Source organism: Camelus dromedarius, chromosome 23, assembly GCF_036321535.1.
Source record: "Camelus dromedarius isolate mCamDro1 chromosome 23, mCamDro1.pat, whole genome shotgun sequence".
In the NCBI taxonomy this organism is placed as follows: Eukaryota; Metazoa; Chordata; class Mammalia; order Artiodactyla; family Camelidae; genus Camelus; species Camelus dromedarius.
This window is the reverse complement of record NC_087458.1, coordinates 5,250,554-5,278,375: the sequence shown is the minus strand read 5'-3', so window position 1 is coordinate 5,278,375 and position 27,822 is coordinate 5,250,554. Positions and strand designations below refer to the sequence as shown.

At 46.4% G+C, this 27,822-nt stretch overlaps 1 protein-coding gene and 1 long non-coding RNA gene across 4 annotated transcripts in view; one reads left to right on the top strand and one right to left on the bottom strand.

The window, feature by feature from the left end:
• LOC135318971 (uncharacterized) overlaps positions 1-27,822 on the bottom strand; it is a 144,418-nt gene that overhangs the window by 15,010 nt on the left and 101,586 nt on the right. Inside the window, exons 3-4 of one of the 3 annotated variants that reach the window (XR_010377460.1) lie at positions 22,008-22,106; positions 20,390-20,484 (exon numbers count right to left, since the gene is read on the bottom strand). The exons of 1 other annotated variant lie outside the window; for it this stretch is intronic. This is a non-coding gene — a long non-coding RNA (uncharacterized LOC135318971). The remainder of the gene's footprint in view (positions 1-20,389; positions 20,485-22,007; positions 22,107-27,822) is intronic. One more of the 3 variants, XR_010377458.1, reaches the window with a different exon arrangement.
• On the top strand, positions 5,955-9,958 carry CRNN (cornulin). The gene is made up of 2 exons (XM_031436376.2): positions 5,955-6,093; positions 7,136-9,958. Exons 1-2 carry the CDS (start codon positions 5,956-5,958, stop codon positions 9,350-9,352), a joined length of 2,355 nt encoding a protein of 784 aa, XP_031292236.2. The 5' UTR covers position 5,955; the 3' UTR covers positions 9,353-9,958.

The following is a 27,822-nucleotide window of genomic DNA, read 5'->3' as shown; positions in this document are numbered from 1 at the left end:
TATGTTTAAGGGAGACCTCATCAGGTTGGGAGAATCAGTGGTGTTTGAGTTGCTCTGAATGGGTGGAAGCCATCTGCATGGAGGAGATGGAGAGGAATGCATTCAAGACAGGAAGAAGCCTTACAGGACAGCAAGAGGGCAGCACGACCTTGGGTTGTGTGGGAACTGACAGGTCCATAATTTTGGCCAATGTTTATGATAGGAATGAGCGCGTGGTGGGAAATGCCTGCTATCTTTACATCTAAGTCAACAAACTCTTTGATACCACTGGGACTTTGTAGAGTTCTGAGCACTGGTGAAACAGGAAAAGGAAGAACTCCCTCTCCTCCCACGATATTTCTTCTTTTTCCAAATGAGAAGGGGGTTAGAACCTTTCCAGTTTGCTTGTTCTAGGAACGCTGCCTGTGGGTTGGACACCTAGATCGGACATTCAGATTCCCTTTCAAGCGGCATCTTCCAGCTTTCCTGACCAAACCAAAGATGCCAGTGATGGTGTTAGCCACATGCTCCCTTCCTGAATCGGGACTCCGAGAAACAGCGGGGCCAACAAAACCTGTCAGGTCAGGGGTTAGGCTGAGGATGTCTAACAGGTACTAAGTCACTGGAAAGTGTGTCAGGAGGGACGTCTCTGGTATCTGCCTAGTTCTTCCTGCTATTTCTGGGACTGAACTTGGGCATCTGGGTGCTTCCCTGCTGCTCTGAGCAGGGCCCAGGTAGGGTGGTTTTAGGCGAAGAGGCTCTAGTTGGGGAAGACAGAGGACAAGGAGGCCCAGAACTGTCCACTGTTCTTTTTTCCCTCTAAGAACCATACCCGTCACCCTGTCCCTCAGTCAGGATGTGTGGGCTGTGAATGGACAGGTCAATTCTCTCAACACCCAAGTAACTTCAAGCAATTTTAGGCAACAGCTCTCTGGTTTTTAGACTTTCGTTTTGTTTTGTTTTGTTTTGGAAGGGGGAGGTAATTAGGTTTGTTTATTTATTTATTTTTATTATGATTTATTTTTGTTGGAGGCGCTAGGGATCGAGCCCAGGACCTCATGCATGCTGGCATATGCTCCACCACTGAGCTGTGCCCTCTGCCTCTAGACTTGTTTTTGCTCTTTTCTAAGGGTGAAGCCCGGGATTATGGAATTTTCCCATCTTCTGCTTTTTTGGAGGGAGACTTGAACGGCCACTGTCTAATCACTCCCCACTGCCCGGCCCCTGCCCCTTATCACCTTTCTGTGCTCCTGGGTGGAGGTGAAGGTGTCTGGTTAGCAAGCTCTCTTATTTAACATGTAAAATTTTGTCTTCCATTATTAAGTAATTATTTTGGGTGTGCATGGCCTGTTTCCCAATTAGACTGGTTTCCTGGAAAGTAAACCCCTATTCTCCATTTGCAGCCCACTATGTGTGGCGAGTACCGGCTGTCAGATACTTGGAGGAATCAGTCAGGTGGAGGCAGCAGTGAATTTCTGAGTAAATGTGTAAGAAGAAATCAAAGTCCAAAAGTGAGTTTGTTTCAGACTCACAGACACAGAATACAAACTTGGGGTTGCCAAGGGGGCAGGGGTGGGAAGGGACAGACTGGGATTTCAAAATGTAGAATAGATAAACAAGATTATACTGTACAGCACAGGGAAATATATACAAGATCTTGTGGTAGCTCACAGCAAAAACAACGTGACAGTGAATGTGTGTATGTTCATGTATAACTGAAAAATTGTGCCCTACACTGGAATTTGACACAACATTGTAAAATGACTATTACTGAATTAAAAAATGTTTTAAAAATTTAAAACATTTTTTTAAAAAAGTGAGTTTGTTTCTTTGAGATTTTTCTGTTTACTCCAAGGCAGAGTGAGCAGAGGATAAGAGTCTGCCCCAACTTCTGATAGGGTCCCTGGCCTCCCCCTGCCTCCTGCACACCCGTGAGATGCGAGTACTCAGTAAAGTCATTCATTTGTAACATTAGTAACAACTCCTCAAAAATTTCCAAACTAACAAATTTATGACCTCAATTAAAGACTGTTGGTCCCCAACTCTCCCACCTCCTCACGTCCCCAGCCCCACCCACCCACTCCAGCCAACCTCCCTTCACCCGATACTCTTCACAGCACCCCACCCACGGGCTCAGGGGACATAGACTTTGGAGGCAGGCGGACCTAAGTTCAAAGTCAGCGTGTCACTTTCTAGGTATGTGACCTTGCGTAGTTTACTTGACCTCTCAGTACCTCAGTGTCTTCATCTGGAAATTGGATGTAATGAGAACCTACCTCATGGTTGCCTCACAGATTAAGCACCTGGCATATCACTTCCCTAAATTACTTTCCCCTAGATCCCAAATCTTTCTGGAAGTTCTGAGCCCCTTCAGCACACTCACAGTGGGGAGGTCTAATCTGTTGGGCCCCTTCTTGTTTCCTAACTTCCCCCTCTCATCCTGGCCTCTTCTAACCATAGCAACTTCTGCTCCCTCTCCCCACTCCAGGACCAGAGCCAGCCCCTCCCCGTGCAGACACACTTCTCCAGCCACAAAGCCTGCAGAGGCCCCTCCTGCAGTCTGCACGTCAGCCCTGCTCTTGGTCCGGTCCTGGGACTCCTGCCACGGCTACAGGCTGCCCTCGCTACGCCAGACACCGCAACCAAGGCCCTTCCTGCACCTGCCCAGCCTGTCCTTGCCTTTCCTGTGTGCTCCGTGACCTGTCCATGAGGACTGGGAGACACCTTTCCCCACCCAGTGTGCTTCCTGCCAATGTGGCTTAGGAGCTTGGGACCTGACCTCAGAGCTATGCAGGCTTTCTCCTTAGCATCTTCAAAGATGGTTGTTCTTCATCCACGGAGGACAAATGTGATGTCTGGAAAGTGCCGAAAATCGTGGAGAAAAGAACACGTGGCAGCAGGCTGTGAGAGAGGGGTCCGGGGCCCGAAGCTGAGGGGCTCTCGTGCAGCCCTGTCCCTTCTTCATGGAACGGCCACTTCCCTGAGGATTCTCAGCATCCTTCTTTATAAGAGGGGCTTAGCCGTACCACCTCACAGGGCAGTCGTGAGGATCCCACAGAGCGAGATGGTAAGGAAAATGAAATCGAATCGAACAGTGATTACCGTTACTGTTGCCCGCCTGGGCGCTTCCTCCCGGGACTGCCAGGCTGTGAACTCCTTGAGACGTGATGCTACTGCCACCCTGCTCAACACTGACTCCTCAGGCCCCAGCACTGTGTCTGAAAGGCAGCAAGCTCTCCAGAAATATCTGCTGGTCAGTTGACCCGTGGAGTTCCCCGTCTTCACAATGAAGGGTTAGACATATTATCTTAAGCCTCTTCTGCCACCAGATGTAAAATGCTACCTACCCATAGGATGGGGGTTGCGGGGAGAGGTATTAACTTTCTTTGTTTTGATCAAAAATGAGGCCCAACTATACAGAAATAAGACTGGATTTCTTGCCTATCTTGTAAACTTGGTATGAAAGGCAATTTCCACAACAAGAATTTCAAGAATGTTCTAAGGAATGACATCATCAGAAAAACACGTATAGCCTCCCAAAGCGACCGCTTTGAAAAGGATAAGCCTCCATAGATGGGTAAGCTCGTGAATGTTTGTGCTAAAAGAAAGGTGACCCACGACTGCCGTCAAACAGGGCTGAAAAAACGGCACCAGGAACCCCACCAGTGCCGAGCCCAGCACGGTGGGAGGGAGCCTCCCGATCATGCGGAGACAGACCCAGGGAGAGAGGAGGTGGGGAGAGGGCACTGAATGTGGAAGGAGGGGCCTGCTAATTAGACAGCAGGTGAAACGGACAAGCAGGAAGGTGAGGCTGGGCCGGGCTGAGTGTGGATGAATCAAGCCTTCCCATGGGGCGGGGACATCCTGTCTAAACCACTAGCCCCAGTTAAAGCCCTTATAAAAAGGTTTCTGTCCCACTCATCTGGCACTCCACACACCACTTAACAGCCACCTCTTCATCCTGCTTGTGCCCTAGGTAAGTCCACTCCTAAGGAACCTCTTTCTCAAGCTGAGTCTTGGTGATCTGAGCTCAGAAAACCAGGGCTGCCAGGTACGGGCCCGTAGGTCAGCCAGTGGCGGCTGTGGGCAGAAAGCACCCCCTCTGATGGAGTCTTGGGCAAACCAGGGGCTCTCCTGCAGCAGCCGGGCTCTCTCCTCCTCCCCTGCGGTTGGTCCCGTAGCAGCTTCTCTCACCGGGAGGCCGTGTTGGCAGTAGTAACAGAACCCCACGGGCCTTCCTGGATCAGCAAAGGTCTCTTGTTCTTAAGCTTCTGTAAACCTCTTTGCGGTACTCAGTGTCTGTGAAACCAGAGTCAGATTACTTCTGCCAACCCAGCAATGGGGTTAAGCCTTCTTCTGGAGGGAGGGGCTTACATGGTGGCCCCCCCTCCCCCAGGGCCATATTTAGGTAAGATGAGTTTGTGCATTTATTCTAAGGAGTTTGAAGGGTAACTGAAAGATCATCTTATTATTTTTACTGTTTATAGGTCAGTGGCTAAGGTTTGCCACATGGAAAAAACAAAAACAAGAAACCAAGACCTTTTCATGTCTCCGTTGAGGCGCAATATTCTGATTTTGTACCTTGATGTGCACAAAAAAACAAAGTCTGCCTGAAAATATTTTGGCCACCAAATGGTAGCAAGGACACCCCCTGAAGAGCCCCCTGGGTCCGCAACCCTCCAAATCCTCTGGCCACACTGACCCACTTTCTCTAGCACCGATTCCCCTTCCTCTCTTTCCTCTCTTGGTTCCTTAATCACGCTCCCTCTTTGTGTGCCCCGTTCCCCGTACTCCCTTCCTCGGTGTTCCAGCTTCCGCAGCTCTCCTTACCCCCAGCCCTGCACTTGGACCCTACGGTCTCTGACGGTCATCTCCTTTGGTCTCTCCAAGGCTTGTGCTCAATGAATCTCCACATCTCTTTGCCTCTTGCCCATCCAGCCATAGCCAGGACTCACTTCAACCTGTGTCCAGACCCCTGACTAATGGAAAAGAGAACACCTCCCTTCAGTTGGGAACCTCTCCTCACAGGCCGCCAGGGCCAGGGGTTTGGAGGAGCTATGCAGCTGTGGACAGCTGGCCTCCCCCGAGGTCCTAGCACTGAGGACAGAGGGCACAGTCAGAGAAACCTGGACTCTCAAAACTGGAAGCCCTCCCACCAGGGAAGGTACGCCCTCCTCAGCATTCCCAGCAGCTGGTAGCCCAGCCTCTTCCTGAACATCTTTCAAAAAGGAAGCCAGAAAGGGCAGAGTTGGGCTCTGGGGTTCCCCACCCGAGGCCAGGGTTAACCTGCATATGTACTTACTGCCTGCTGCTGTTCCCAGGGGGTCCCTAACCCCTGTGATAGGCAAAGGCATTGCCCCGTCTGCAGGGTACCGTCTAGAAGGCTCATTGAATTTGGGTTCCAGGATTTCTTGGTTTCTTATAAGCTGTGTGGCCTTGGGCAAACAACCTGTCTTTTCTGAGCCTATCTCCTCACCTATAAAAAACTGGAAATAGTAAGGGTTACAAGAGATGATGCACACAGAAGCGCTTGTGAGCAGTAGAGTGTACACAGATGCACACAAGTCATACGTGGGTACAGTAACACTGATGAGAGGTAAAAGCTAGCACTTGGTATAAGCCAGCTTCTGCCAAGTATTTTCTATGAATTCTCTCTTTTAATCTTTACAATAATCCAATAAAATAAATACCAGTCCCACCTACACTTCACAGTGAGTAAACCGAGGCACGGGGAGACCAAGCAATCCGCCCAGCTCACGTGCCAGGCCGGCGCTGGGGCCCCCGCAGAAGTCCTCCCTGTTCCCACTCATAAACCGCATCATGCCGGAAAGGAAGGCGGAGAAGACCCAGCAGAGCGGCCCCACGCGGCCGAGTGTGCAGGGAAAGGCCTTAGGAGCTGGGCACTCCCTGGGGAACAGCTGAGGCTGATTACGGGCCCCAGGGGGGCTTTTCCTCTTTCTCTAGCTTGACTCGAAGATGCCTCAGTTGCTGCGAAACATCACTGGGATCATCGAAGCCTTTGGGCGCTACGCCAGGACCGAGGGCGCCTGCCAGGTGCTCACCCGGGGGGAGCTGAAGCGGCTCGTGGAGCGGGAGTTTGCTGACGTCATCGTGGTAGGTGGCGGCGGGGGAGGGGCAGGAGGCGGGGGAGAACCAAGTGCTGGCCTCCGGACCCCAGCGTCCTAACGGCGCTGTGCAGGCAGAGGAGGGGGAGATGGAGCAGAGAGGGCCACAGGAGTTGACAGGCCTGGTCCTTAAAGGAAATACCTTGACTTCAGTCAATTCTAACTTGGAGACGAGGTAAGAGGACACCAAAGGGACAGCTCAGGGAGGAACAGAGCCTCGGACTGCTTCAGAAATGGAAATAACTGCCACTTTCTGCTGCTTCTTAAATCTGATGCGGCGACCACCTCCTATGGGTACCAGAAGTTTGATCACCCGTTAATAAGCACTCACGAGAAGCGGTTGCTCAAAGCAGTTGCTCAAATGTATTAGCTGAGTGGGCTCATCAGAAATGGGGTTTTGGAGAGCAGGTGGTTAGCGGCTGGGGGAGACTCTGGGAGCCCCTCCCTGGCTAAGCCAGACCCCGGGCCTTGATGCACCCCCCTGCATTTCCCTGCCTTTGGTTTGCAGCTGAAGCAACCAGCATGGTGAAAGTCTTGGGGGCGGGGATGTGTGTGGGCACAGCTGGATGCTGCCTCTGAGTGCGTCCCACCAGGCCCCCCCCCATCTCGGCAAAACAGCTGCGCCTCAGTGTGGATGTCACAGATGCCCACGGGGCTGTGTTCCTACTGTGCTTTTCTTGGTGTTGGGCTCACTGGAGAAAATACGGCCTCCATGCCAGGGGCTGGGGCCAAGGACAGCCCAAAGAGTCACTATGCGCTCATTTATTCATTCTTCATTGAATCTTTATCCAGTTCTCCTGTAGGCCAGAAACTGGGCTAGACACAGAGGATACAAAACAAAGCGAGCTTCTACGTTTGCAGGGAGAGGCCGGGCTGAATGAAGGTGATTTCAGGTGGATGCTGCTGTAGCAGGACGTGTGTGCAGGGTAGGGGCACCGAGCTCCCAGGCTCAGGGTGGGAAGCCTGGAAGCTGACAGACCGGCCTGAATCCTCAGGGGCGGGATGCTGATCTCACCTCATCCTCTCCCCAGAAGCCCCATGATCCGGCCACCGTGGATGAAGTCCTGCGCCTGCTGGATGAAGACGACACAGGGACTGTGGACTTCAAGGAATTCTTGGTCTTGGTGTTCAGAGTCGCCCAGGCCTGTTTCAAGACCCTGAGTGAGAGTCCTGAGGGAGCTTGTGGATCTCAAGAGTCTGGAAGCCGCCCCTCTGCGGCCTCACAAGAGCCAGGGGAAGGACAGAGAGGTGGCACTGAGGTGGGGACGGCTGGGAAAGGACAGGACCAGGCAGGGAGCCACGGTGCACAGAGTGAGCAGGCTTCCACGGGGCAAAGTGGGCCTGGGCCTCAGACCCAGGGTCAGGACATCAGCTCTGCTCAGGTCAGTCACCAGGACAGGCAGTCTGAGTCTCAGAGACGGGAGGGAGCCAGCCAGCTGACACAAGCAAGGGACCACGTGGAGCAGACCCAGAGAGTGCGAGAAGACAAGAGTCCTCAGGCCAGAGAAAGCAGGGCGGAGAGGCAGTTGCAGACCAGGGAACAGGACAGAGCCCACCTGACAAGTGAGACCATCATTGGAACTTTAACTCAGACCCAGACAGGTGCCACCCAGACTGTGGAGCAGGACAGGAGCCATCAGATGGGAAGCACCAGCACCCAGTCATGGGAGCCCATCTGTGGCCAAACCAGAGGGACTGAGACCCATGGTCAAGACAGGAGTCAGACCAGCCAAGTGGTGACAGGAGGACATGTTCAGACCCAGACAGGTGCCACCCAGACTGTGGAGCAGGACAGGAGCCATCAGATGGGAAGCACCAGCACCCAGTCATGGGAGTCCACCTGTGGCCAAACCAGAGGGACTGAGACCCATGGTCAAGACAGGAGTCAGATCAGCCAAGTGGTGACAGGAGGACACATTCAGACCCCACCAGGGTCACAAACCCAGACACACACCCAGACCGTGGAGCAGGACAGGAGCCATCAGACAGGAAGTACCGCCCTCCAGCCACAGGAGCCCACCTGTGGTCAGACTAGAGGGACTGAGATTCACAGTCAAGACAGAAGCCAGACAAGCCAAGTGGTGACAGGAGGACACATTCAGACACAGGCAGGGTCACAAACCCAGACACACAGCCAGATTGTGGAGCAGAATAGGGGCCATCAAAAAGGGAGCACCGGCACTCAGCCATGGGAGTCCACCTGTGGCCAGACCAGAGGGATTGAGACCCATGGTCAAGACAGGAGTCAGACCAGCCAAGTGGTGACAGGAGGACATGTTCAGACACAGGGAGGTGCCACCCAGACTCTGGAGCAGGACAGGAGCCATCAGATGGGAAGCACCAGCACCCAGTCATGGGAGTCCACCTGTGGCCAAACCAGAGGGACTGAGACCCATGGTCAAGACAGGAGTCAGATCAGCCAAGTGGTGACAGGAGGACACATTCAGACCCCACCAGGGTCACAAACCCAGACACACACCCAGACCGTGGAGCAGGACAGGAGCCATCAGACAGGAAGTACCGCCCTCCAGCCACAGGAGCCCACCTGTGGTCAGACTAGAGGGACTGAGATTCACAGTCAAGACAGAAGCCAGACAAGCCAAGTGGTGACAGGAGGACACATTCAGACACAGGCAGGGTCACAAACCCAGACACACAGCCAGATTGTGGAGCAGAATAGGGGCCATCAAAAAGGGAGCACTGGCACTCAGCCATGGGAGTCCACCTGTGGCCAGACCAGAGGGATTGAGACCCATGGTCAAGACAGGAGTCAGACCAGCCAAGTGGTGATAGGAGGACATGTTCAGACACAGGGAGGTGCCACCCAGACTGTGCAGCAGGACAGGAGCCAGACTGCAAGCCACACAGGGGCTGGAGAGCAGGGACAGACCCAGCGGCAGTCAGGCAGTGGTCCAAGACACACACAAGTGAGCAGTTACGAGGCAGGAGAGACAGAGCTGGGAGGACAGGCCCAGACCGAGCCGAGCACTGTGACCAGCAGACAGGACTGGAGCAGCGCCTGCCCAACGCACAGTGTGGCCAGGGGGCCGGGAGAGAGGGAGCCCACTGTGGTGAGACAGGAGTGGGTTGATGACCACGCGAGGGAGACAGTGATCCGAAGGCAGGACCAGGGCAGCCTGCACACCAGTGTGCCTGCGGCACAAGGCCAGGAGGCCGCCCAGCAGGGAGGGAAGCGCAGCCTCACAGCCAAGGGGCTCTACTCCTACTTCAAAAGCAGCATGCTGTGAGCGTCCCAGCCCTGCTCCAGTGCGCAGTCCTGGGAGAGTGGAGAGCGGCTGGCCTGTCGCACCCTGGCCAGTCCAGTCAGCGTGTCCCTGGACATTAGGTCTTAACTGTGGTGCTCCTCTCTTAGGTCTTTCTCAGTGAGACCATTTTTGCAAGGGGCCTAAACTCCCCTCTCTTACCTGCTTTGCTGTGCAGACCCTCTCAGGAGCAAGAAGACATGGAACAAGTCATCTCTTTGTGCCAATTTTTCCTCAGCTTGTGGAGGTTTTCAGAGCTTTCAGGTTTATCTCTGCCATCTGCCCATTGCCCTGTCTATCCTAATGCATCAATAAAACCTCCCTGAGCAACTGGGCTCTGTGTCCCGTTCAGGCACTGCTGACATGATGGGCTAAGGGCTACAGGGTTTTGATGATGAACTGGACATAGTCCCCACCCTTGAAGAGCATCTGGTTGAGAAGACGTTGTGCAAGGTTCTAAGAGTTGTAAGAGTCAAAGGGAGGAGAGATCATACTCTTATACTTGGCAGAGATGGATTCGGAAAGGTTTCAACCAGAAGAGGCTTTTTCCCCTTGTAAATGCCCTTAAAGGACAAGCAGGAATTAGGGAGGTAAAGCTATTCTCAGTCTTTCACGACCTCTAATTCTAGAGTGTAAGTCTCCGTTCACCTTGTAAGGTCACATAGGAAGGCTGACCCAGGGTTACCAATAAATGGAAGAAGGCCCCCAGGGGTTGGAGCGGGGTGGCAGGGCACGGGGAGCTGGGAGAGGAGGGCAGGCATGTGGTACCCGGCACTGAGCCGAGACCCAGAGACCCCAAGCGTCCCTCCCCCACCCCTCACCCCATCAGCTCTGACCGTTCCTGCTGTCTCAGCCGCTGGATACGAGCAAGGTGTCAGGTAGAACCTCTCAGCTCTGGCTTATTGTAAGAATCACCTCAGGAATAGTTTTAACAATACAGGTTTATAAACCTAACCCTGGAGATGCTGAGTCCAAAAGTCTGGGGCAGAGCCTGTGCAAAGCGTTTAGGAACTTCTTAAGAAGACGTCTGCTTCTAGCAGAGTGGCAGGCTAGATACGCCGAAGGACCTCCCACAAGAAAACAATGCGATCCTGTGTAAAGCATATTTTTTCATGGCATTGTGGTTTCCAGGAAATAAGGGAACTCTCAAGGAGAAAACAAAATGTGTTAGGCTGAATAATAACCCCTAAAGATGTCTGCGTCCCAGTCCAAGGGACCTGTGGCTGTGTTACCTTATATGGCAAAGGGGACTTTGCAGGTGTGATTAAATTAAAGGTCTAGAGAGGAGGCGATTGTTCTGGATTATCTGGGTGAGCCCAGTGTAATCACAAGGGTCCTTGTGAGAGTGAGGAGAGAGGGCCAAAGTCAGTAAAAAGGAGCCGTGGTGGTGGCAGCAGGGACTGGGGTGATGTGCCACAACCGAGGAACGCAGATGACTTCTAGAAGCTGGAAAAAGCAAGGAAACAAAATTTCCCCAAGAGCCTCCAGCTGCCCTTCCGACACTTTGATTTTAGACCTCTGACCTCCAGGGAAAAAAGGGAATAAATTTGTGTTGCCTTAAGCCATTAAGTGTGTGGTAATTTGTTACAGCAGCAATAGAAAACTAACACACAAAACAAAAACCCAGAATTAGAGCCAGAATAGTCAGGAATAAGCATGTGTAAAGGTAAGGTTGTCCTTCTGAGGACGAAGTGATTTTACATCTGTCCAGACTGACGTTTGGGTCTAAAGACCAAAGATAAGTAACAAAGAACTCGCAAGGACTCGGGGGGTAGTGCTCCCCAAATCCCTGCATGAGGAATCTACTAGAGAATGATCTCCCAAAACAAACAAAAACCCCCAGAATCATAAAAAGCATTTGCCATACAATCTGATACAGCACGTTTCAATCTATTTAACTGAAGACTGAGACTAAACAATGGGGATAAAGATGACAGAATAACACTTTACATTATATGCTCTGAAATAGAAATATCACACAGCTAACAAAAAACAGGGGGAGAAGGAGAAACCGTATGGGAAGTAGACTAAGTTCACTGGTTTTATAATAAATACAAATTTTTGAGTAAAAACTGGGAGTGAAAGGATATCGCTCCAAATTAGATATTAAGGAAGAAAGCAGGAGGGGAGCATGAAAAAGGTTTTCGGAAATTCCATTATTACTTGGAGTAAGGGATGAATAGACAGTATATTTTTACAAAAGGAAGGGGATATATATTACATAAAGATGTTACTATAAAAGTAACTTTAGAACAAAAATATAAACCTTTCTCAACATCAAGATATTCCAGAAAAAAAGCAAATGAGAACATGATAAATGATGCTATTTATGTACAAGACATATTTGCATAAATGTGACACAGAAGAGTGTGGGAGACTGAGGTTGGACATATAAGCTATAATAGTAATGTCAAAGGCTTAATGCACTATCGAAAGAGCATGTTTTCATTTTAGTTCTGCGTCAGTCTATGCTCTTCACAAGGGACATCCTAATCAAAGAGACTCAAAGTTATTTAAAAAGGGGTGAGTGGGTTAATAAAAATCAGGAAAACACAGATAAAAACAAAACTTAAAAATCAGGGCTATGATCTTGATCCCAGACAAGATAGAATTCATCAAAAAGCATTAAATAAGATGAAGAAGGACACTTAAAAATGTCAAAGGATATAATTCACAATGAAAATATAACAAATTTTAATAAATGTACATTCAATAACATAGCCCAGGTCTCATAAAGCAGAAACTACAGTGGGTACAAGAACAAATTTTAAAAAACAGAAATAACAGGGGACTTTCAGTTGAAGATAGCAAATGTAGAGATGAATTAAAAAACACAGTAAGCTATAATATAAATAAAACTTTATGCATATAATCCACTAATATCCTAACCCGACAATAAAAACTACACCTTCTACGCATAGAATATTTACTATCAGGTCACAAAGAAACCCTCAATGCATTATTCAAAAATAGAAATAATACAAATAGCATTCTTACAGGCACACGTGGGATGAATGAATACTGCCAAGCCTCTGTTGTTGTTTTGTCATTGTTGGAAATTAACAATAGACACATACTCTATTAAATAATTTTTGGATAAAAAGAGATGAAAAAAATTGCAGACTTTTAGAAAATGATGACAAACTAGATACCTAAGGATTATAGACCACAACTCCATGAATACATCAAGGAAAATCCATAGCCTTAGCTACATGTTAATAAAAATTAGAATAAATAAATTAAATGTGCAAATTGAAAAGCTAGAAAAATACCAATGAAAACATATATGTATGTGTGTGTGTGTGTGTGTGTATGAATTTTAAAGGTAAGAAGAAATTAATGACTAAAAAACAGAAAAGCAGTAAATAAGTAAATAATAAGTAAACAAATAAATAACCTATTCCTTTGAATCACCCAGTAGAAAACCGCTAACCAATCTAATTTTTAAAAAGGTGAAAAAGGTGCAGGTGAGAAAGCAAAAATATATGAAATAAGTAACGATGGGCAAAAGATACAAAAAGATAGTTGACAGAAGAAATACAAATGATCCTTAAATATATAAAAATATGTGACAGCTTGTTCATACAACACAAATTAAAACCATATCAAGATACTGTTTCTCACCATCAGCTTGGCAAAAATCTAAAAGAGGACAGACTTGAGAAGCAACTTTTTGAGAACAGACTGTTGATGACGCTGTGGAGAAGAGCTGTGCCCACACTTCTGTGGAGGGACTGCCAAATGATACACCTCAACGGAGGGAATCTGGCAAAATTCATCATTATCATATCTGCCTGTTTTGTTCTTGCTGCTCCCTTTGTACCTGAAGTCGATCTTGACAAACAGTAGCGTTCAATGATTATTTGTTGGAAAAAATGGAATGACCTGACCTCTTCTTTCATGTACATTAGTTCATATAATCTCTGTGCAGACATGTGACTATGGAAAGCAACTATAATCAGGCCTGGAAGCTCCCTGAGAACACGGATCTTGAGAACAGAATCTATTCCAAGACAGCAGTGGGCTCCATTCTTTCATGGCCAGAATCTCCTCTGGGGGCTTGAGGTGGGACTGGATGGGCCATTCTCAGGATCCAGGTTCTCAGGGAGCTTCCAAGAAGAGGAAGGGGGTGACCCTGGAACAGTCAGGGGAAACACAAAGGCACAAGTGGTTCTGAAAGAGAAGTCAAGCAACAGTGAGTCGTGGAGAGGTGACAGCCCGCTGCCCATCCCCTCTAAGCCTCCCTGTGCCTTGCCGGGTGGATCTGGAAGCTACAGTGAGATCCACTCCACCCCGTAAGCTTTAGTTATAAATGAATAGAGATTCCTTATAAATGTTGAACATTGGAATGGATCAAATCACAGACATATTCAGGGTCAAACTTAAAAAGAAAGAATGGTGTCTAAGCCAACAGGATCTGACTGCAACTTTTATGTGTGCACTTTCATTTAGAAGGGAGGGGGTTATTCAGCCAAATGTAGAAAAGGGAAGTCATGAAGCCAATGAAGCTGGACCCCTATATGCAGTCCGTGTCTCGGCAAGAGGGCCACCTCCGACGGGCAAGGTCTACGGTGGTGATGGCCCTCCATCAGGTGAATAGCTGGATGGATGCCACTAACCTCCAAATCAGAGAGTGCACTCTCCTCCAAGTCGGTGACCACCAACTCTGATTACGATACGGGTCCATGTGGGAGAAAAGGCACCGCCCAGCAGGTGAGTAACTAGTCCTTCCGATATTCATGTTCCTTGTAAATTGATGAACTGAAATCATCAGTGTCAGCCCTGGTCTCTGGGCTTGGCAGCTGTGAGCCTGCCACTCACGAAGGAGGATCTCCTCTCAGACTCGGAGCCTGGGGGCCTGTGTGTGCGTCCTGGCCCCCGTGAACACAGGGCTGTCACTAAGGCGGCCAGCCTGCCTCATCCCTAGCCACGCCCCTCCTTCTCTCAGGGCTTACTGGTCCTCCTCAGTCTCTTAAAGTTGCCACATAGCTGATCCTTTCAAATAATGTACGTGATGTATGTGTTATATTAGATCCAAAAGGAAAAACTTGTGGAAAATGTACAAGGGCTAGTTGGGAACGGAATGTCCTTGCTCACAGCCCCTGAGGTAGACTCTCTTCCTTTTGAAGGTGGAAAAATCATCCTTCCACTTCATATCAAACATATTAAAATGCACCTACAGGCCATTTAAATATAATTTTTACTGCATTTTGGGGGCAAATTTGAATAGTTTTGTTTTTGAAATTATTTACTTACAAGTAACACATTTACCTGATTTTAGTGTTGATTTCTTTGCAATTACGGTGCATATTCTTGAGGAAAAACCCTATTAAAAATTGCTTAACAAGTAAGTATTTCCTATGATTACTAAATTTAACGAAGAATGAGGTTCATGAAGTTTCATTTCTGGATCTTTAAAGAGTGACAGAATTTAATTTGTCACATTTAGGGTTGGGGAGCTGACATTCCTATAGAATGACATCAATTTATTTTTGACTCAAACATCTCATTGGCCTTTACAAAGCTCACAAGCTCCAGTGATACTGTCTGTTGTGTGTGAAGCAGCCCCAGCCTTGCCAGGGCTGAAGGTCCACTCCAAACGCCCAGCAAACCTCTGTCCCCGGGTGCTTTCCGTTCATAGGGAGGGCAGGTAATGCTGTACTGCCGCCCCCTGGTGGTGGTGAAGACAAGCCTCTGCAGGAGTTCCTGCAGTAAATTTGCTTACTCTGGAATGGGAGATGGTGTCAGAAACCCAGAAACCACTGGACAGCCTCAGTAGTGTGACCCCGGGCACAGCAGCACCTGGAGGAAGTGGCCCTGAAATCTCCGCAGTGACCCACCCCAGGCTGCTCAGAGGCACAGGGCTGATAGTGGGGCGTGTATATGTGTGCGTGTTTGTCTGGGGGTGCCCTTCACAGAGCCACCTCCACTGACAAATGGGCTCCCAGCATGGGGTTTGGGGCAGGCCCTGCCTCGATCCCCCTGTAGAACTTGACCTCTTGCCAGGGCTGTGGCTCCACTGGGCAGGGGTGGCCCCCGGGTGCTGGATTATCTCACCTGGGAAGGTGTATTTCTGGAGTGGCCCACGTGAGAGGTAAGGACGTAAGCGTCCCTTGGCTCTCTCTCCTCAAGTCAGAAAACAGCAGTGTGTGCACCTCTCCTGGGGCCCCTGAGACCAAGGCTGCAGCCCGCCCTTGTCCTGGCCGCTCACAGGACCCTCCTGTCAAGTGGAGAAGCAATGGCGTCGCCTCATGGCAGTTGTGAGGAGACATCTACTCATCTAAACGCATGTGTATGCCTGGCACATGGCATGGTAAGCACTCAAAAATGTTAAGAATTGAGTAATGCATTCTTTAAGGCCAGCTGTTTATAAAGCGAAGGATGTTTGAAGAAGGAGGAGAAGATACAAATGGTCTTAATCAGCTGGACTCTGACCCAGTACAGAAGGTTCTCACAGGTTGGGGTGTCTGCCTGTGAAGATAATTGTAGCTTTTAGCAGCTGCTGTGAACTGTGGCTCAGCTCTGGAGATTTCTACCTCAAAGAAAAGCCTAAGGGTTAGGGCTGAATGTCAGAATATTATTCCAAATGCACCCATGTAACACCAACCCTCCCCTCTTCTCTCTCAAGTCCCCATCCCGTCCATCAGGGCAAAATCAGTTTCTCACTGGTCCGTTTCTCTCCCTCTCAGGATTTTTAGGCTGTTACCTAAGAAGAGGGGAGAGAGTGGATCTCTAATTGGCTTATTTTTTCACAAGATTCAGGCAGAGAAATGGAAGGTGGGTGTGGCTGGGGAAAGCACAGTCAACATTAGTGCCTCAACTCGTGCATCTGACTTAGAGAGGCACGTTTAACAAACTAGAACAATCTGGGCCACACTGACCAGAAAAACCCATCTTTTGTTTTATGAGACATTTTATCATGTATCATGACATACTCATCATTTGGGTTCAATTTTTCTTTTGTCTTCAAAGGAAGGTCACCATCCACAGAGGAAAATGCGCGTACACAGGCTGAAATCTCCCTTATCTTTTCAATCCTCATCCCAAATACAAATAATCGCAAATAATAAAAATGGGATGCTATGCTACATGCTGATTTGTAAATCACTACAAATTTGCTGAGCACCAGTTTTGTGCTTGGCATGTTATAAGATGAACCAGACCTAGTGTCTCCGTCCAGGCGCTAACATGAAATCAATAGAAATAATGGAAAGTATATTGAAATAACCAAAGACTCTTAGCTCAGAGAACAAAAGCCCATGCTGTCTGCCTCTGGGATCCCCTAACCTACACTTAGCCTTGGTATGATTCCAGGTGGCGTTACTGCAATCATCACTGGTCTTGAAAATGGCTGTTTGGGCCTCATTCCCTGGTGCAGGGAGAGATGTGTTTATAATGAGACTCTGCTCGCAATGACTGCAGTGCCCTCCCCCCAAAAAAACACTCTCTGTCATTTCATCAGGGACCTTTTCCACTGCCTACTACTCACAACCATCACATAGTTACCCTCAGAAAACAGAGGACTAAAATCCACTGCTGTCCGCCATGACACACCCGGCAGGAACGCGCTGCTCTAATTACCACCTATTTTGTGATAAGATTGGTAGCCATGCATATTGTTGAAGTGTTTGTCTTATGAAAAGGGTGTTGTAAAATTTAATTACACCTCCTTATCCACAATCAATGAAAGATTAAGTCACACCTTAACATAACATAGGGTATTATTTATCCCCAAATTAAGCAGCAATGTAGTAATCTGGGGTAAACCACAGATTTATGACTTTTCCACCCATGACCTGGTCTTTCTCACTTAGCTGGTTCTGGCCACCTGCCTCCCCTCCAGAGTCTTGTCAACAAAATAAGCTGCTGATCACTCTGCTCTACACCCTTACGTAAGCACCTCACCGAGGACGATGTGCGGCCTGCAGGTGGCTCTGCTGTGATTTGTGGGCTCTGCTGCAATCAGTCAGATGACCCAGTTCAGTGGCGTGCCTCAAGTGCTAAACCCACACGCCTTCACAGGGGAATTTGACCATCCAGCAAACAGGGCACCTGTCATCCCCTTCACACAGAACGACAACCCTCCCCTGCCCCTGGATGTCAGAACTAACAATACCATTTGTCTATACCTTTCCATTTTGACTTTGCAGCCTTGCCCATCTTCTTTGTGTCTCCTGTATGTCGGGGTTCCGGGCTTCTCTTGAGAGCATCATGGTGCAGTGAAAAGAGGCCAAGGCCAGTCCCTGGGGTCAGAGTGTCAGAGAGGCCAGGGCTGAGCCCTGGCTCTGCCACCTGCCACCTACACAGCGTTAGCACTGGGGCTTTCTCTGAGCTTCAGCTTCCTCACTGGAAAATGAGGATCAGCATCTGTATCTCCCTTATGGAGCTGCTGGGGGATCACTGCTGCATGTAGAGCACAGAGACGCCCAGCAAACATGGCGCCCTGTGACTTCCCCTCTCCCACCTGCACCTATCCGTCCCACCCCTGCCATCTGCCCCTTACCTTCTCATACAAGAAACTGCCTTATACAAGTTTGTTCTTTTCCTCTAATAATACTTCCCAAATTCTCCTTCTAACTGTACACCCACAACTTGGTCTGATAAGGTTTATGGGAAACCAGAAATGTGCTGTTGGTGGCCAGTTACCTGGGATATCAGGTTGCAAAAAGAAATTTTTTTTTAAATAAATATCAGGGTAAGAAGAGCTAAACATTACTGGAAGGGCAGAAAATTGGAGCAAACTCTATGAAAATAAATTTATGAATATCCTTCAAAAGCTTTAAAATGTTCCTACCTTTTGACAACGGTCTCATCTCTAGGAGTTTATCATATTAAGGAAATAATCAGATATATTCAAATATTTGTGTATAGGACGTATTGCAACAGTGAAAAGTTAGAAATAATCAAAATATCTTAGAATAGGATGCCACGATAATGGAGTAAATACTAGGCAGGCCTTAAAAATCAGGTTTTAAATGAGTTTATAATGACATTACAAAATGCTCACAATGTGATATAAAATTATGAGTATATGATCAATTTTTTAAATATATAAAACATGGAATTACCATATGATCCAGCAATCCCACTCCTGGGTGTACACCCGAAGGGAGGGAAAGCAGGGACTCAGAACATAGTTGTAAACTCATGCTCACAGCAGCATTACTCACAATGGTCAGAAGGTGGAAGCAACTCAAGCGGGTAAGTGGATAAACAAAACGTGGTCTGTACACACCCAGTGGGATGTTAACTCAGCCAAAGGAAGAAAATCCTGACACATGCTGCATGAATGTGTCTTGAGGGCATTACGCCAAGTGAAACAGGCCAGTCACAAAAGGACAAATACTGTATGATTCCACTTAAATGAGGTACTCAGAGTCGTCAAACTCATAGAGACAAAAAAAAAAATGGTGGTTGCCAGAGATGAGGGGGTGGGAGGAAATAGTGTTTAATGGGTATAGAGTTTCAGTTTGGAAAGATGAAAAGTTTCTGAAGATGGATGGTGGGGATGGTTGCCCAACAGTGTGGATGTATTTAGTGCCATAGAACTGGACACTTAAAAATGGTTAAAATGGTAAATTTCACGTTGTATGTATTTTACTATGATACATATTATACATGCATACGTATACATATATATTTATCCATTACATCTCCACACAGACACACACATGCAGAAATGAAACACTGAGAAGCTATAAGCCAAATGTTAGCAGTGAATTGTGAGCTCTGACTCATGAAATTATGAGAGCTATTTCTTTCTTCTTTGTATTTCTCTGCATTTTACAACTTTTCTATTATGAATATATATTATTTTTAAAGTCAGGGAAAAAAATGTGTTTCTTTAAATCCACTTGAGTTTCCCTGAACGAGCTCTTTGCTCCGGCCAAGGAGGAGCCCGGCCCTACAGGCAGACGCCTGCGTGTTCTGCAGCAGGAGTTTCTCCCCTCCAGGCCCTGCCCTCGGCCTTTACAAGGCGGTTTCAGGCTTGCGGAGGAGCTCATAAAGAGCTCCTGCCCACGCATGGGCATTGTTGGAGAGCATCTGCAAGGTCTCTTCGAGTCTCGTGGATGAATTTATGGCTGCTTCATGACGGATTCCTCCTGATGGCCCCAGGACCTATGCTGGAACTGTCCTGCCTGACGTGCAGCCAAGAGAGTCATGTCGGGGCAGCAACACAACGCAGCGGGGAAGGGCCAGAGGAGTCAGCCTTGGGAATTCCGCACTGTGACCATCAGCCAGACACTCCCCCTCTCTGGACCTTCCCTCCTTCACTGGTGAGAGGAGGGGATTGGCAAATTGTGACCCCCTCCTTCAAACCAAGCTCATGATTTGCTTGCCCCGGGGTGACTTCCCTGATGAGCTCCTCCAGACTCTGAGGGTCACCTTAGCAGTCATGGCTTCAGATGCTCCTCTAGAAAGCTGAGGTCAAGATTTGCATGTAAGCTCTTCAGCGATTTTTGTGTGAGTCCTTGACTGCGCTCAGGGGTCATGGGCCCAATGACGCCTTCCAGTCCTGCCTGCCCTTCCATTCCCAGCAAGGAGTCCCAATCATTTGTGTTGAAATGGGTCTCAGGCAACTTACAAACAGACCCTGCGTGAACTGAGCACCTCTCTTGCCCCATTTAGAAGCCACCATTGGTTCCCCTTTGCCCTTAGAACAAATTCCAAACAAGGACTTTATTCTGAGAAATATTCACAAGACCCTACCCAGTCTGCTTTCTGACCTCCTCTGCCAGACTCAGCATTTGCTGCGCTCTGCTCCTGCTCTGTGACTAATAATGTTTTAAGTGTCTTACCTGTGAGAACTCATTTTTTTTGCACACGGCCAAATCCTGAAGACTTTTTTTCTCTGCCCCACTTCCCTAGTTTCCTGTCTGTTTTCTTACTATCGCTCTTTACCCTTCCAGCTGAGTCTGTAAAGCACTACACAGCCTTCCTATAAAATGCTGTTCTGCCTGAGTGAGCCAGAGTCGATGACTGCCGCTTAAAACCAACAATCTTATCTCAAAAGACATTTACCTAGTGAGCCTCCACTGAGCATCACTGAATTCCAGGCACCTGTGCTGGTGCAGAGGGGATACAAGGCTCCGGCTCTGCTCCTGAGGATCTCACAACTGTATGAAAAAAAATTTTTGTTAAGACAAACAAACAAAAAGGACAAACAACAATGCAAAGTAATTAAAGATACAATGTGAATAGTTATGAAAGTATGACAGCTCTTTGGGAACCCAGATGGGGAGTCTGAGAGGGCTTCACAGAGGAGGTGACACCCAAAGAGGCAACGCAGCACCAGTGGCCAGAGAGGGCTCTGAAGCCAGATGAGCCGGGTTCACGTCCCGCTTCTGCCACACATTGGACGTGACATGTAACCTTGGGCAAGTTGTTTAATGTCTTTGGCCTTCAATGTCCTCATCTATAAACAAGCAACAAGCAACCATAGGAATATCTCCTTAGTAGTCACCTCTGGAGCCAGCTCAGTCCCCAGGATCTGTCTAGGAAGCGTGCCCCCAGGCCTGGAGCCAGCACCGCCTGCTTCTTCACCAACCTCACGTTGCTGTGAAGGACCATCTGTCTCAAGCCCAGGGCTCAACTCGAGTCACTAACTTATTAACGAGGCTCATTGTTTTAGTCCTGGACCTAGAATGTGACTCAGCCTTTCCTTGCTGTTTCCAACTTGCCTCGTATGTTAAAAGGCTAAGTTAACATTATTTGGGGCTTAGCTTTCTTATTCATTAAAGAAAAGTCCCTTCTCACTGAGTCCAGAATCCACTCCTCTGAGCCTATTCTGAATTGTTCTCTCTGAAGCCACAAAAATTCTGTGTATTAGCCTTCTAGATTCCCCTAAAAAACATCCTCATGAGACTAAGCAGCCTGGTATAGTTTAAAAAAAAAAACAACTCCTAATTTTCTAGAGTCAGAGAGAGTCGGGTTAAATCCACAGACCCACCTCTAGCTGTGAGCCTTCAGACAAGCCACCTCTTCACGCCGTCATTATTTATTTCCAGGGCTATTACAATACCAAAGTCAGGAAGATACGTAACAAGCCTGCTCAAGTCTCTTCCTTTAATTTGTTCCTGTTATTCCTGTATTCCCATTTTGCAATATCCTCTGATGGTCCCACTGACAGCCATTCTTATCACTGCCTGTTTTCTCAATCTCTCTACTTTCAATTTTTTCTACTGAATGTCCTGGCGGCTCCCAAATGTCACACTTCTGAGTTTCTGGTGCTACTTTCTTGGTGCTGCCTTGTAGCCATGTTCATTGTTCATTCCATTTTAGCCCAGTAAAAGTATTTTCATTCCTAATTTAAACATACATCATAATTATTCTATTATGCTGAGAAGGTATGTCATTGAACTTCAACAGGGCATTTAGCCAGATCTCTTATAATATCTTGGATGTATGGACAGTCATTACAATTGCCAAGACTGAAGGTGATGGCTGATGAAACAGAACCTCTCTTAGGAAAGTGGATAGTGTCATGCCAGCATTCTAGCCACATCTTATTCTAATTAACATCTTTATTAATCACTTGAATGCTGATTTCTTAAACAGGTCAAGCAAATTTACAGATGACAGAAAACTGGAAAGGTTCGAAACTACTTTCAAGTCAGAAATGATTTTCAAAAATACATACGTATCTTAGCAGGTTGTATTGATGAGCTGAATAAAACAAGAAGCTTAAAGGGGGCAGATGTAACATTCCTTCTTTGAGTCCAATAAACTAGCAGCACCCCTGTAGGATGAGATTGAATTTGTTCAGCAGTAGTTACTCTCCCACAGCCAACCCAGTATGATTTCATCCTGCCATACAATTGCACCCTCAAAGCAATGCAGTCTAAGGATGCCTTAGGAGCTCAGCTTTAGAATAATGGAAGTAATGATCTTCCTCTATCCTATGCAGCTAGACCACACCTTTGGAATTAAATTTAGCTAAGGGTGACTTATTCTGTGCAAGATATTGGTAAGATGAAATACATTTAAACAAGAAATCATTAGGATTCAAAACCATGTCATAAGAGGTGTGTCTGAAGGCAGCAGGGACTTTTAGACCACATAAAATCCCCTCAGGTTTCTCAGGGAGCAAGACAGCAGAAGGTTACAGAAACTATAGGATAGGTTCTCCTCTCGAGCTCACATACAAGGTGATTAGTGTTGTAACAGAGGCAGATTCAAAATGAGGAAGAAATGGCTAATTTTGCCTGGAGGGGCAGGAAAGTTTTCACACAGGGAAATGAGGCTGAAACTGGATCTCAAACATAATGTGGAGGATTCCCCCCCCCCAGCAGAGGGCGTCATTTGAAGCAAAGGGAGCAACATACACATGAATCCCCCGGGGCAAGGATTAAAGCAGGGGGTTGAGAAGTAAGTGGAGGTAAGAAAGTGACAACAGCAAGTACCAAAGATAGACTGCAGGTTTCTGCTTAAATGTAATGTACTTAGAGGTTTTCCCTGGCCCCTGACGCCCTGTCTAAACTCAGTGTCCCTGTAACACTGTCTCCCAGTGTTCTCCAGTTTTTCTCTAGAGAACTCACAGTTCATATTTTATGTTTGTGCACTATTTAGTATCAATTTGCCTGCCATACTGCACGCTGCATGAGGGCATCAGGGGCTGTGGCTGGCACATGATAAACACTTAACAAGTAGATGCTGAATCATGCACATGAAGACCAATTTAAAGCAGATTATGGGGGGAGGGTATAGCTCAGTGGTGGAGTGCAGGCCCAGCATGCACAATCCTGAGTTCAATCCCCAGTACCTCCATTAAAATAAAAAAAGAAACCTAATTACCTCACTCCCTTAAAAAAATAAAAAATAAAAAAAATAAAGCAGATTATGACAAGAGCTATACTATACATACACATTTCTTCATTTCTTAAGAGACAAGGAATATCTGAACTAATGACACTTGAACTAATTAAACCTTATGGGAGAAAGAGAATACAGGAAGGACATCAGAGGCTGACGGCGCAGCTCCGGCGGTGCATGGGGGCGTGAAACAACATGGCAGGTACAGAGAACTGAGAGAACTTCCATATGTTTGTACACAGGTAGATGTCGGGGTGTGGTAGCCGACAAGACCAGAGAGGTAGGCAAGGGCTAAGCCATTCAATGAATATTTCAATGAATCATTCAGTTCATTCAATGAATATTTATTGAGTGTTTCTTCATGAAGGGCTTCCTAATCCACACAAATAAGTTTGGATTTTATCCAAACAGTATTGAGTAACTACTGGAGGAACTGAGAGTCCTATGATTCAATTCGTACTTTAGAAATTTAATTCTGGAGTCTGGGAAGTGGATTATTTAGATGGCGGCAAGACTGGAGATGAGTAGAGATCACTTTAGGAAGCTGTTTCAGAAATCCAGGTAAGAAACCGGTGGCAGTGGGGACAAGGAGGACATGGTTCAAGGAAGTATTTAGACACCAGGATTGACAGTATTTGATGGGAATTTCTCACTTTGGGAAGTGAGAGAGAGTGAAATTTAGGATGGTTCTTGTGTTTCTGGTAAACGCAATGGAGGAGATTGTGATACACAGACAAAAAGACTATGGAAGAAGAGAAAATTGAAATAGCAGTAAATCGTGAAATCCATTTAGTACTTGTTGATATTTGTGGAAGAGACTGCTAGCTGTCTACCAGGACCCATTTTCTCCTTTTTCCACATAATAGTATCTCAGATGTGGCTATGACCAACAGCACGGTGTGCAAATTCTTTCTCACTTGTTTAAGAAGAAATCCTTGTCCCACAGTTTCTGCTCTTTCCCTCTGCTACTGATTGGAATGGTAATTACTAGAATGACACAGGAAATCACAAGCTGAGGATGGCAGAGCATCCATTAGCCTGGGTCCCTGTATGTATTAGAGCTGTCTGCTAACCTAGAACACTAATCTTAGGCTGTTTACATGATAGAAAAATAAATGTATTGCTCTTTAGGTCATTCAATTTTTAGTCTTTTGTTACAACAGCTTATCCTGCCTCATACAATATCATGAGATAGATTTATCAATCATAATCAAATTGCTGGTGGATGAATGACATTAGCAAGTTGGTGAAACAAGAGGTTCCAGTCCTCATCCTCCTACAGAAACACCAATACACCAATCTGACAACTATCCACAGACAAAAATATCCTCATGAGGGTTCCAGAATCCAGGTGAGAGATTACAGCATCTGGGAGGAGTATAGAACCTAGAAATGATGCGTTTAAGAAGGTAGGAGGGACAGTATCACTTTACTCATATCACCCTTCCCTGCAACCCATGCCGTGCAGGGCCAAGAGATATCCCTTGGCCCAGGAGTTCTCCTGTGGGGAAAAGAGAGCAAAGTGAGAGTCCAGCTTCACTACTGATCCACTCCAGTGGATCCTGCTGCCAAGCCAGCCGCTCCAGACCCTGGCTCCAGGCTTATCACCATGGACTCAGGCACCAGGTTAACCCATAGACCCTGGAACCAGATTCACTCATCTACAGCCTCTGGCACCAGAACTGCCTGCTTGCAGACCCAAGTATCAGGCCTGTTCACTTGTAACTCTGATAGCAGGCCTACCAATGGATGCTGCCAGCTGGCCTGCCCAGAATCTCTGGCAGGGCTGACTGGTTAATGGCTTTCCCTGCTGAGGCCAGCCTGCAAAGACTGGAAGGGGCGACTACTTCCTTTAAAGTGCAGACACCAATGCAAGACTATAAAGATCATGAAGAACTGGGGAACCATGGTACTGCCAAAGGAACGAAATAAAGCTCCAGTAACTGGCCCTAAGGAAAGGGAGATTTACAAACTGCCAGGCAAAGAATTCCAAATAATCATATGAAAGATGCTCAGTGAGCTACAAGAGAACACAGATAGCTAATTAAACAAAATCAGAGAAACAATACATGAACAAAAATGAGAAGTTCAACAGAGAGAAAGAAACCATAACAGAGAACCAAAGAGAAGGTCGAGCTGAAGAACACAATGACTAAACTGAAAATTTCAATACAGAGCATAAACAGCAGACTTGATTAAGCTAAACAAAAAAATCAGTACGTTTGAAAACAAATCACTTAAAATTACCCAGTCAGGGGGGAAAAAACGAAAAATGAATGAAAAATACTAAAGAAAGTCTATAGGACTTTATGAGACATCATCAAGCAACCCAACATACAGATTATGGGAATCCCAGAAGGAGAAAAGAAAGATAAAAGGAAAAAAAGCTAACTTTTTTTTAATGGCTGAAAATTCCCCAAATCTAGGGAGGGAGATAGACATTCAAATTCTTGAAGCCCCCAAAATTTCTAATAGATTGAATCTAAAGAGGTCTATCTCTAGACACATGATAATTAAATTGTAAAGTGACTTGTCACATACAAGGGATTTACTCCATGAAACTATATGCGGATTCCTCAGTAGAAACTTTGTAGAAACAAATGAAATGATATATTCAAAGTGCTGAAAGGAGGAAAAAAACTGCCAACCAAGAATACTATACCCAGCAAAACTATCCTTTTAAAAGGAAGATAAGATGAAGACTTTCCTAGATGAACAAAAACCAAGGGAGTCATCACCACATACCTGCCTTACTGGAAGTGCTAAAGAGAACTCTTCAAGCTGAAATTTTTAAAATGCTAAACAGCAACATGAAAGCATATGAAAGTATAAATCTCACTGACAGAGGTAAGTATATAGACAAATACAGAATAACAAAGTACTTTAAGGGTGGTGTGTAAGTCACTTCCAGCTCTAGTATAAAAGTTAAGAAATAAAAGTATTAAGTAAAATTACAACCACAAGAACTGGTTAATGGACACACAATATAAAAAGAAGGAAAACTGTGACATCAATAACATAGTGTGTGGGAGGGGGGGTATAAAAGTGCAGAATTTTTTGTATGTGGTTGAATTTAAGTTGTAATCAACTCAAAATAGACTGTTACAACAATAAGAAGTGTTATACAAGCTTCATGGCAGCCACAAAGAAAAAATCTACAGCAGATACAAAAAAAGATAAAGAGAAAAGAATCAAAGTATATCACCACCAGAAAAAAAAAATTACAAAGGAAGATAATCAAATTGGGTTAAGGTCAAAGCCAGGGATATGAATAAGCCATAAAAAAATGTACAGATAAAGAAAAGAAGACTTCAGATGAAACACAGGGGAATACAATCTTTAAAGTGTTCATGAGGGAAGGAAGATAATATCACAATGAATTGTGAAAGAATAACAGAGAATTAGACGATAGCAGTCTGTCAGGAGCCAAGAGAGGAGACAGTGTCAAGGATGGAGCTGTGAAATGTTCAAACGCTACAGAGAGACCAAGAAAATGTCAGAACTGAAAATGGCCATTGAATTTAGCAATTAGAGTGACCTTGATTTTAATATTACAGTAGAATGTGGCAAAAAAAGGAGTCAAAGTCATACCAAAATGGATGCAGCAAAATTAGGAGGAGGAGAAGAAGAGTCAAAGGGAGATTGTTCTTTCAAAAAGCTTCACACTGCAGAGATCAAGGAAGAAGTTATTTCAAGATAGCAGAGACCTGAGCATGTTTTTCTGCTAAGCAGAGAAAGGAAATACTGTGGAGAAAAAGCAAGATGGACAGATGGAGGAAGGAAGTTCCATGAGAGGATGGGAGAAGATGGGGTCTGGGACCTCAAGGATTGGCCTTGGACCAGCGTTGGGACCCTTTTCCCACTGTAAGAGAATGTGAGGAGGTCAGGAGGAGTGCAGATGGAGGTAAATTTCTAAAAGCATGACAGAAATTAAGAAGTGATCATTATTTTCTCTAAAAATAGAGAATGAATTAGTGTTTGATTTATAGCTCAATGAAAGTGGTAAAGCTACCAGGGTTGGAAAAAAACATGCTGGGATAAATCTAGAGTAGAGTGGTGTCCCCTATATGTAGACAGGAGGAGGGTGTAGATGGTAAGACTGGTCCAAAAGAGGGATTCTGAGCAGCAAGTGGAGAGGGATGAAGGTCAAAAAGTAGAGGATACTGGTGAGAACAGTTGGTGGATTTCTCTCTTCATCACTTGATCCTTGCTTTTTTGGAGATTTTATACCAGGTTTGCCACATTGCCTGCTACAAACATCACACCATCACCATCCCATGCTTTTCCAAGTCTGAGAACAACATTTCCCAGAACCCCTTCCTATATAGTGCCACACTGCAGTCTGCCAATGAAAGAGACATGGAAGGTGGGACCAAAGAGGAAGCCTTTATTTCAAGGAGGTTGAAGTGGCCAGACGTGATAGCTTTTAGACTTTTTCTCCAATTTTCTAAAGTCCTCATTCTCTCAGCTCCACCCTCATTCACATAATCTCTAACTGATAACATCAAATCTCTCATCCCCTTAACACTCATATTGGCTCTCGTTTCCTAATCAAAACCAAATGGGTATACCAAGCTTAGCGATGATAGAGCTATCCGCACCCTCTTTGAAAGGAAGAAACATTTAATTATTCTGGCCTCCAT

Excerpts from the sequence above, each read along its gene's own strand:
- CRNN (XM_031436376.2), top strand. The coding sequence starts at position 5,956 with ATGCCTCAGTTGCTGCGAAACATCACTGGGATCATCGAAGCCTTTGGG. Across the intron at positions 6,094-7,135 it reads AGTTTGCTGACGTCATCGTG|AAGCCCCATGATCCGGCCAC; the intron begins GTAGGTGGCGGC and ends TCCTCTCCCCAG.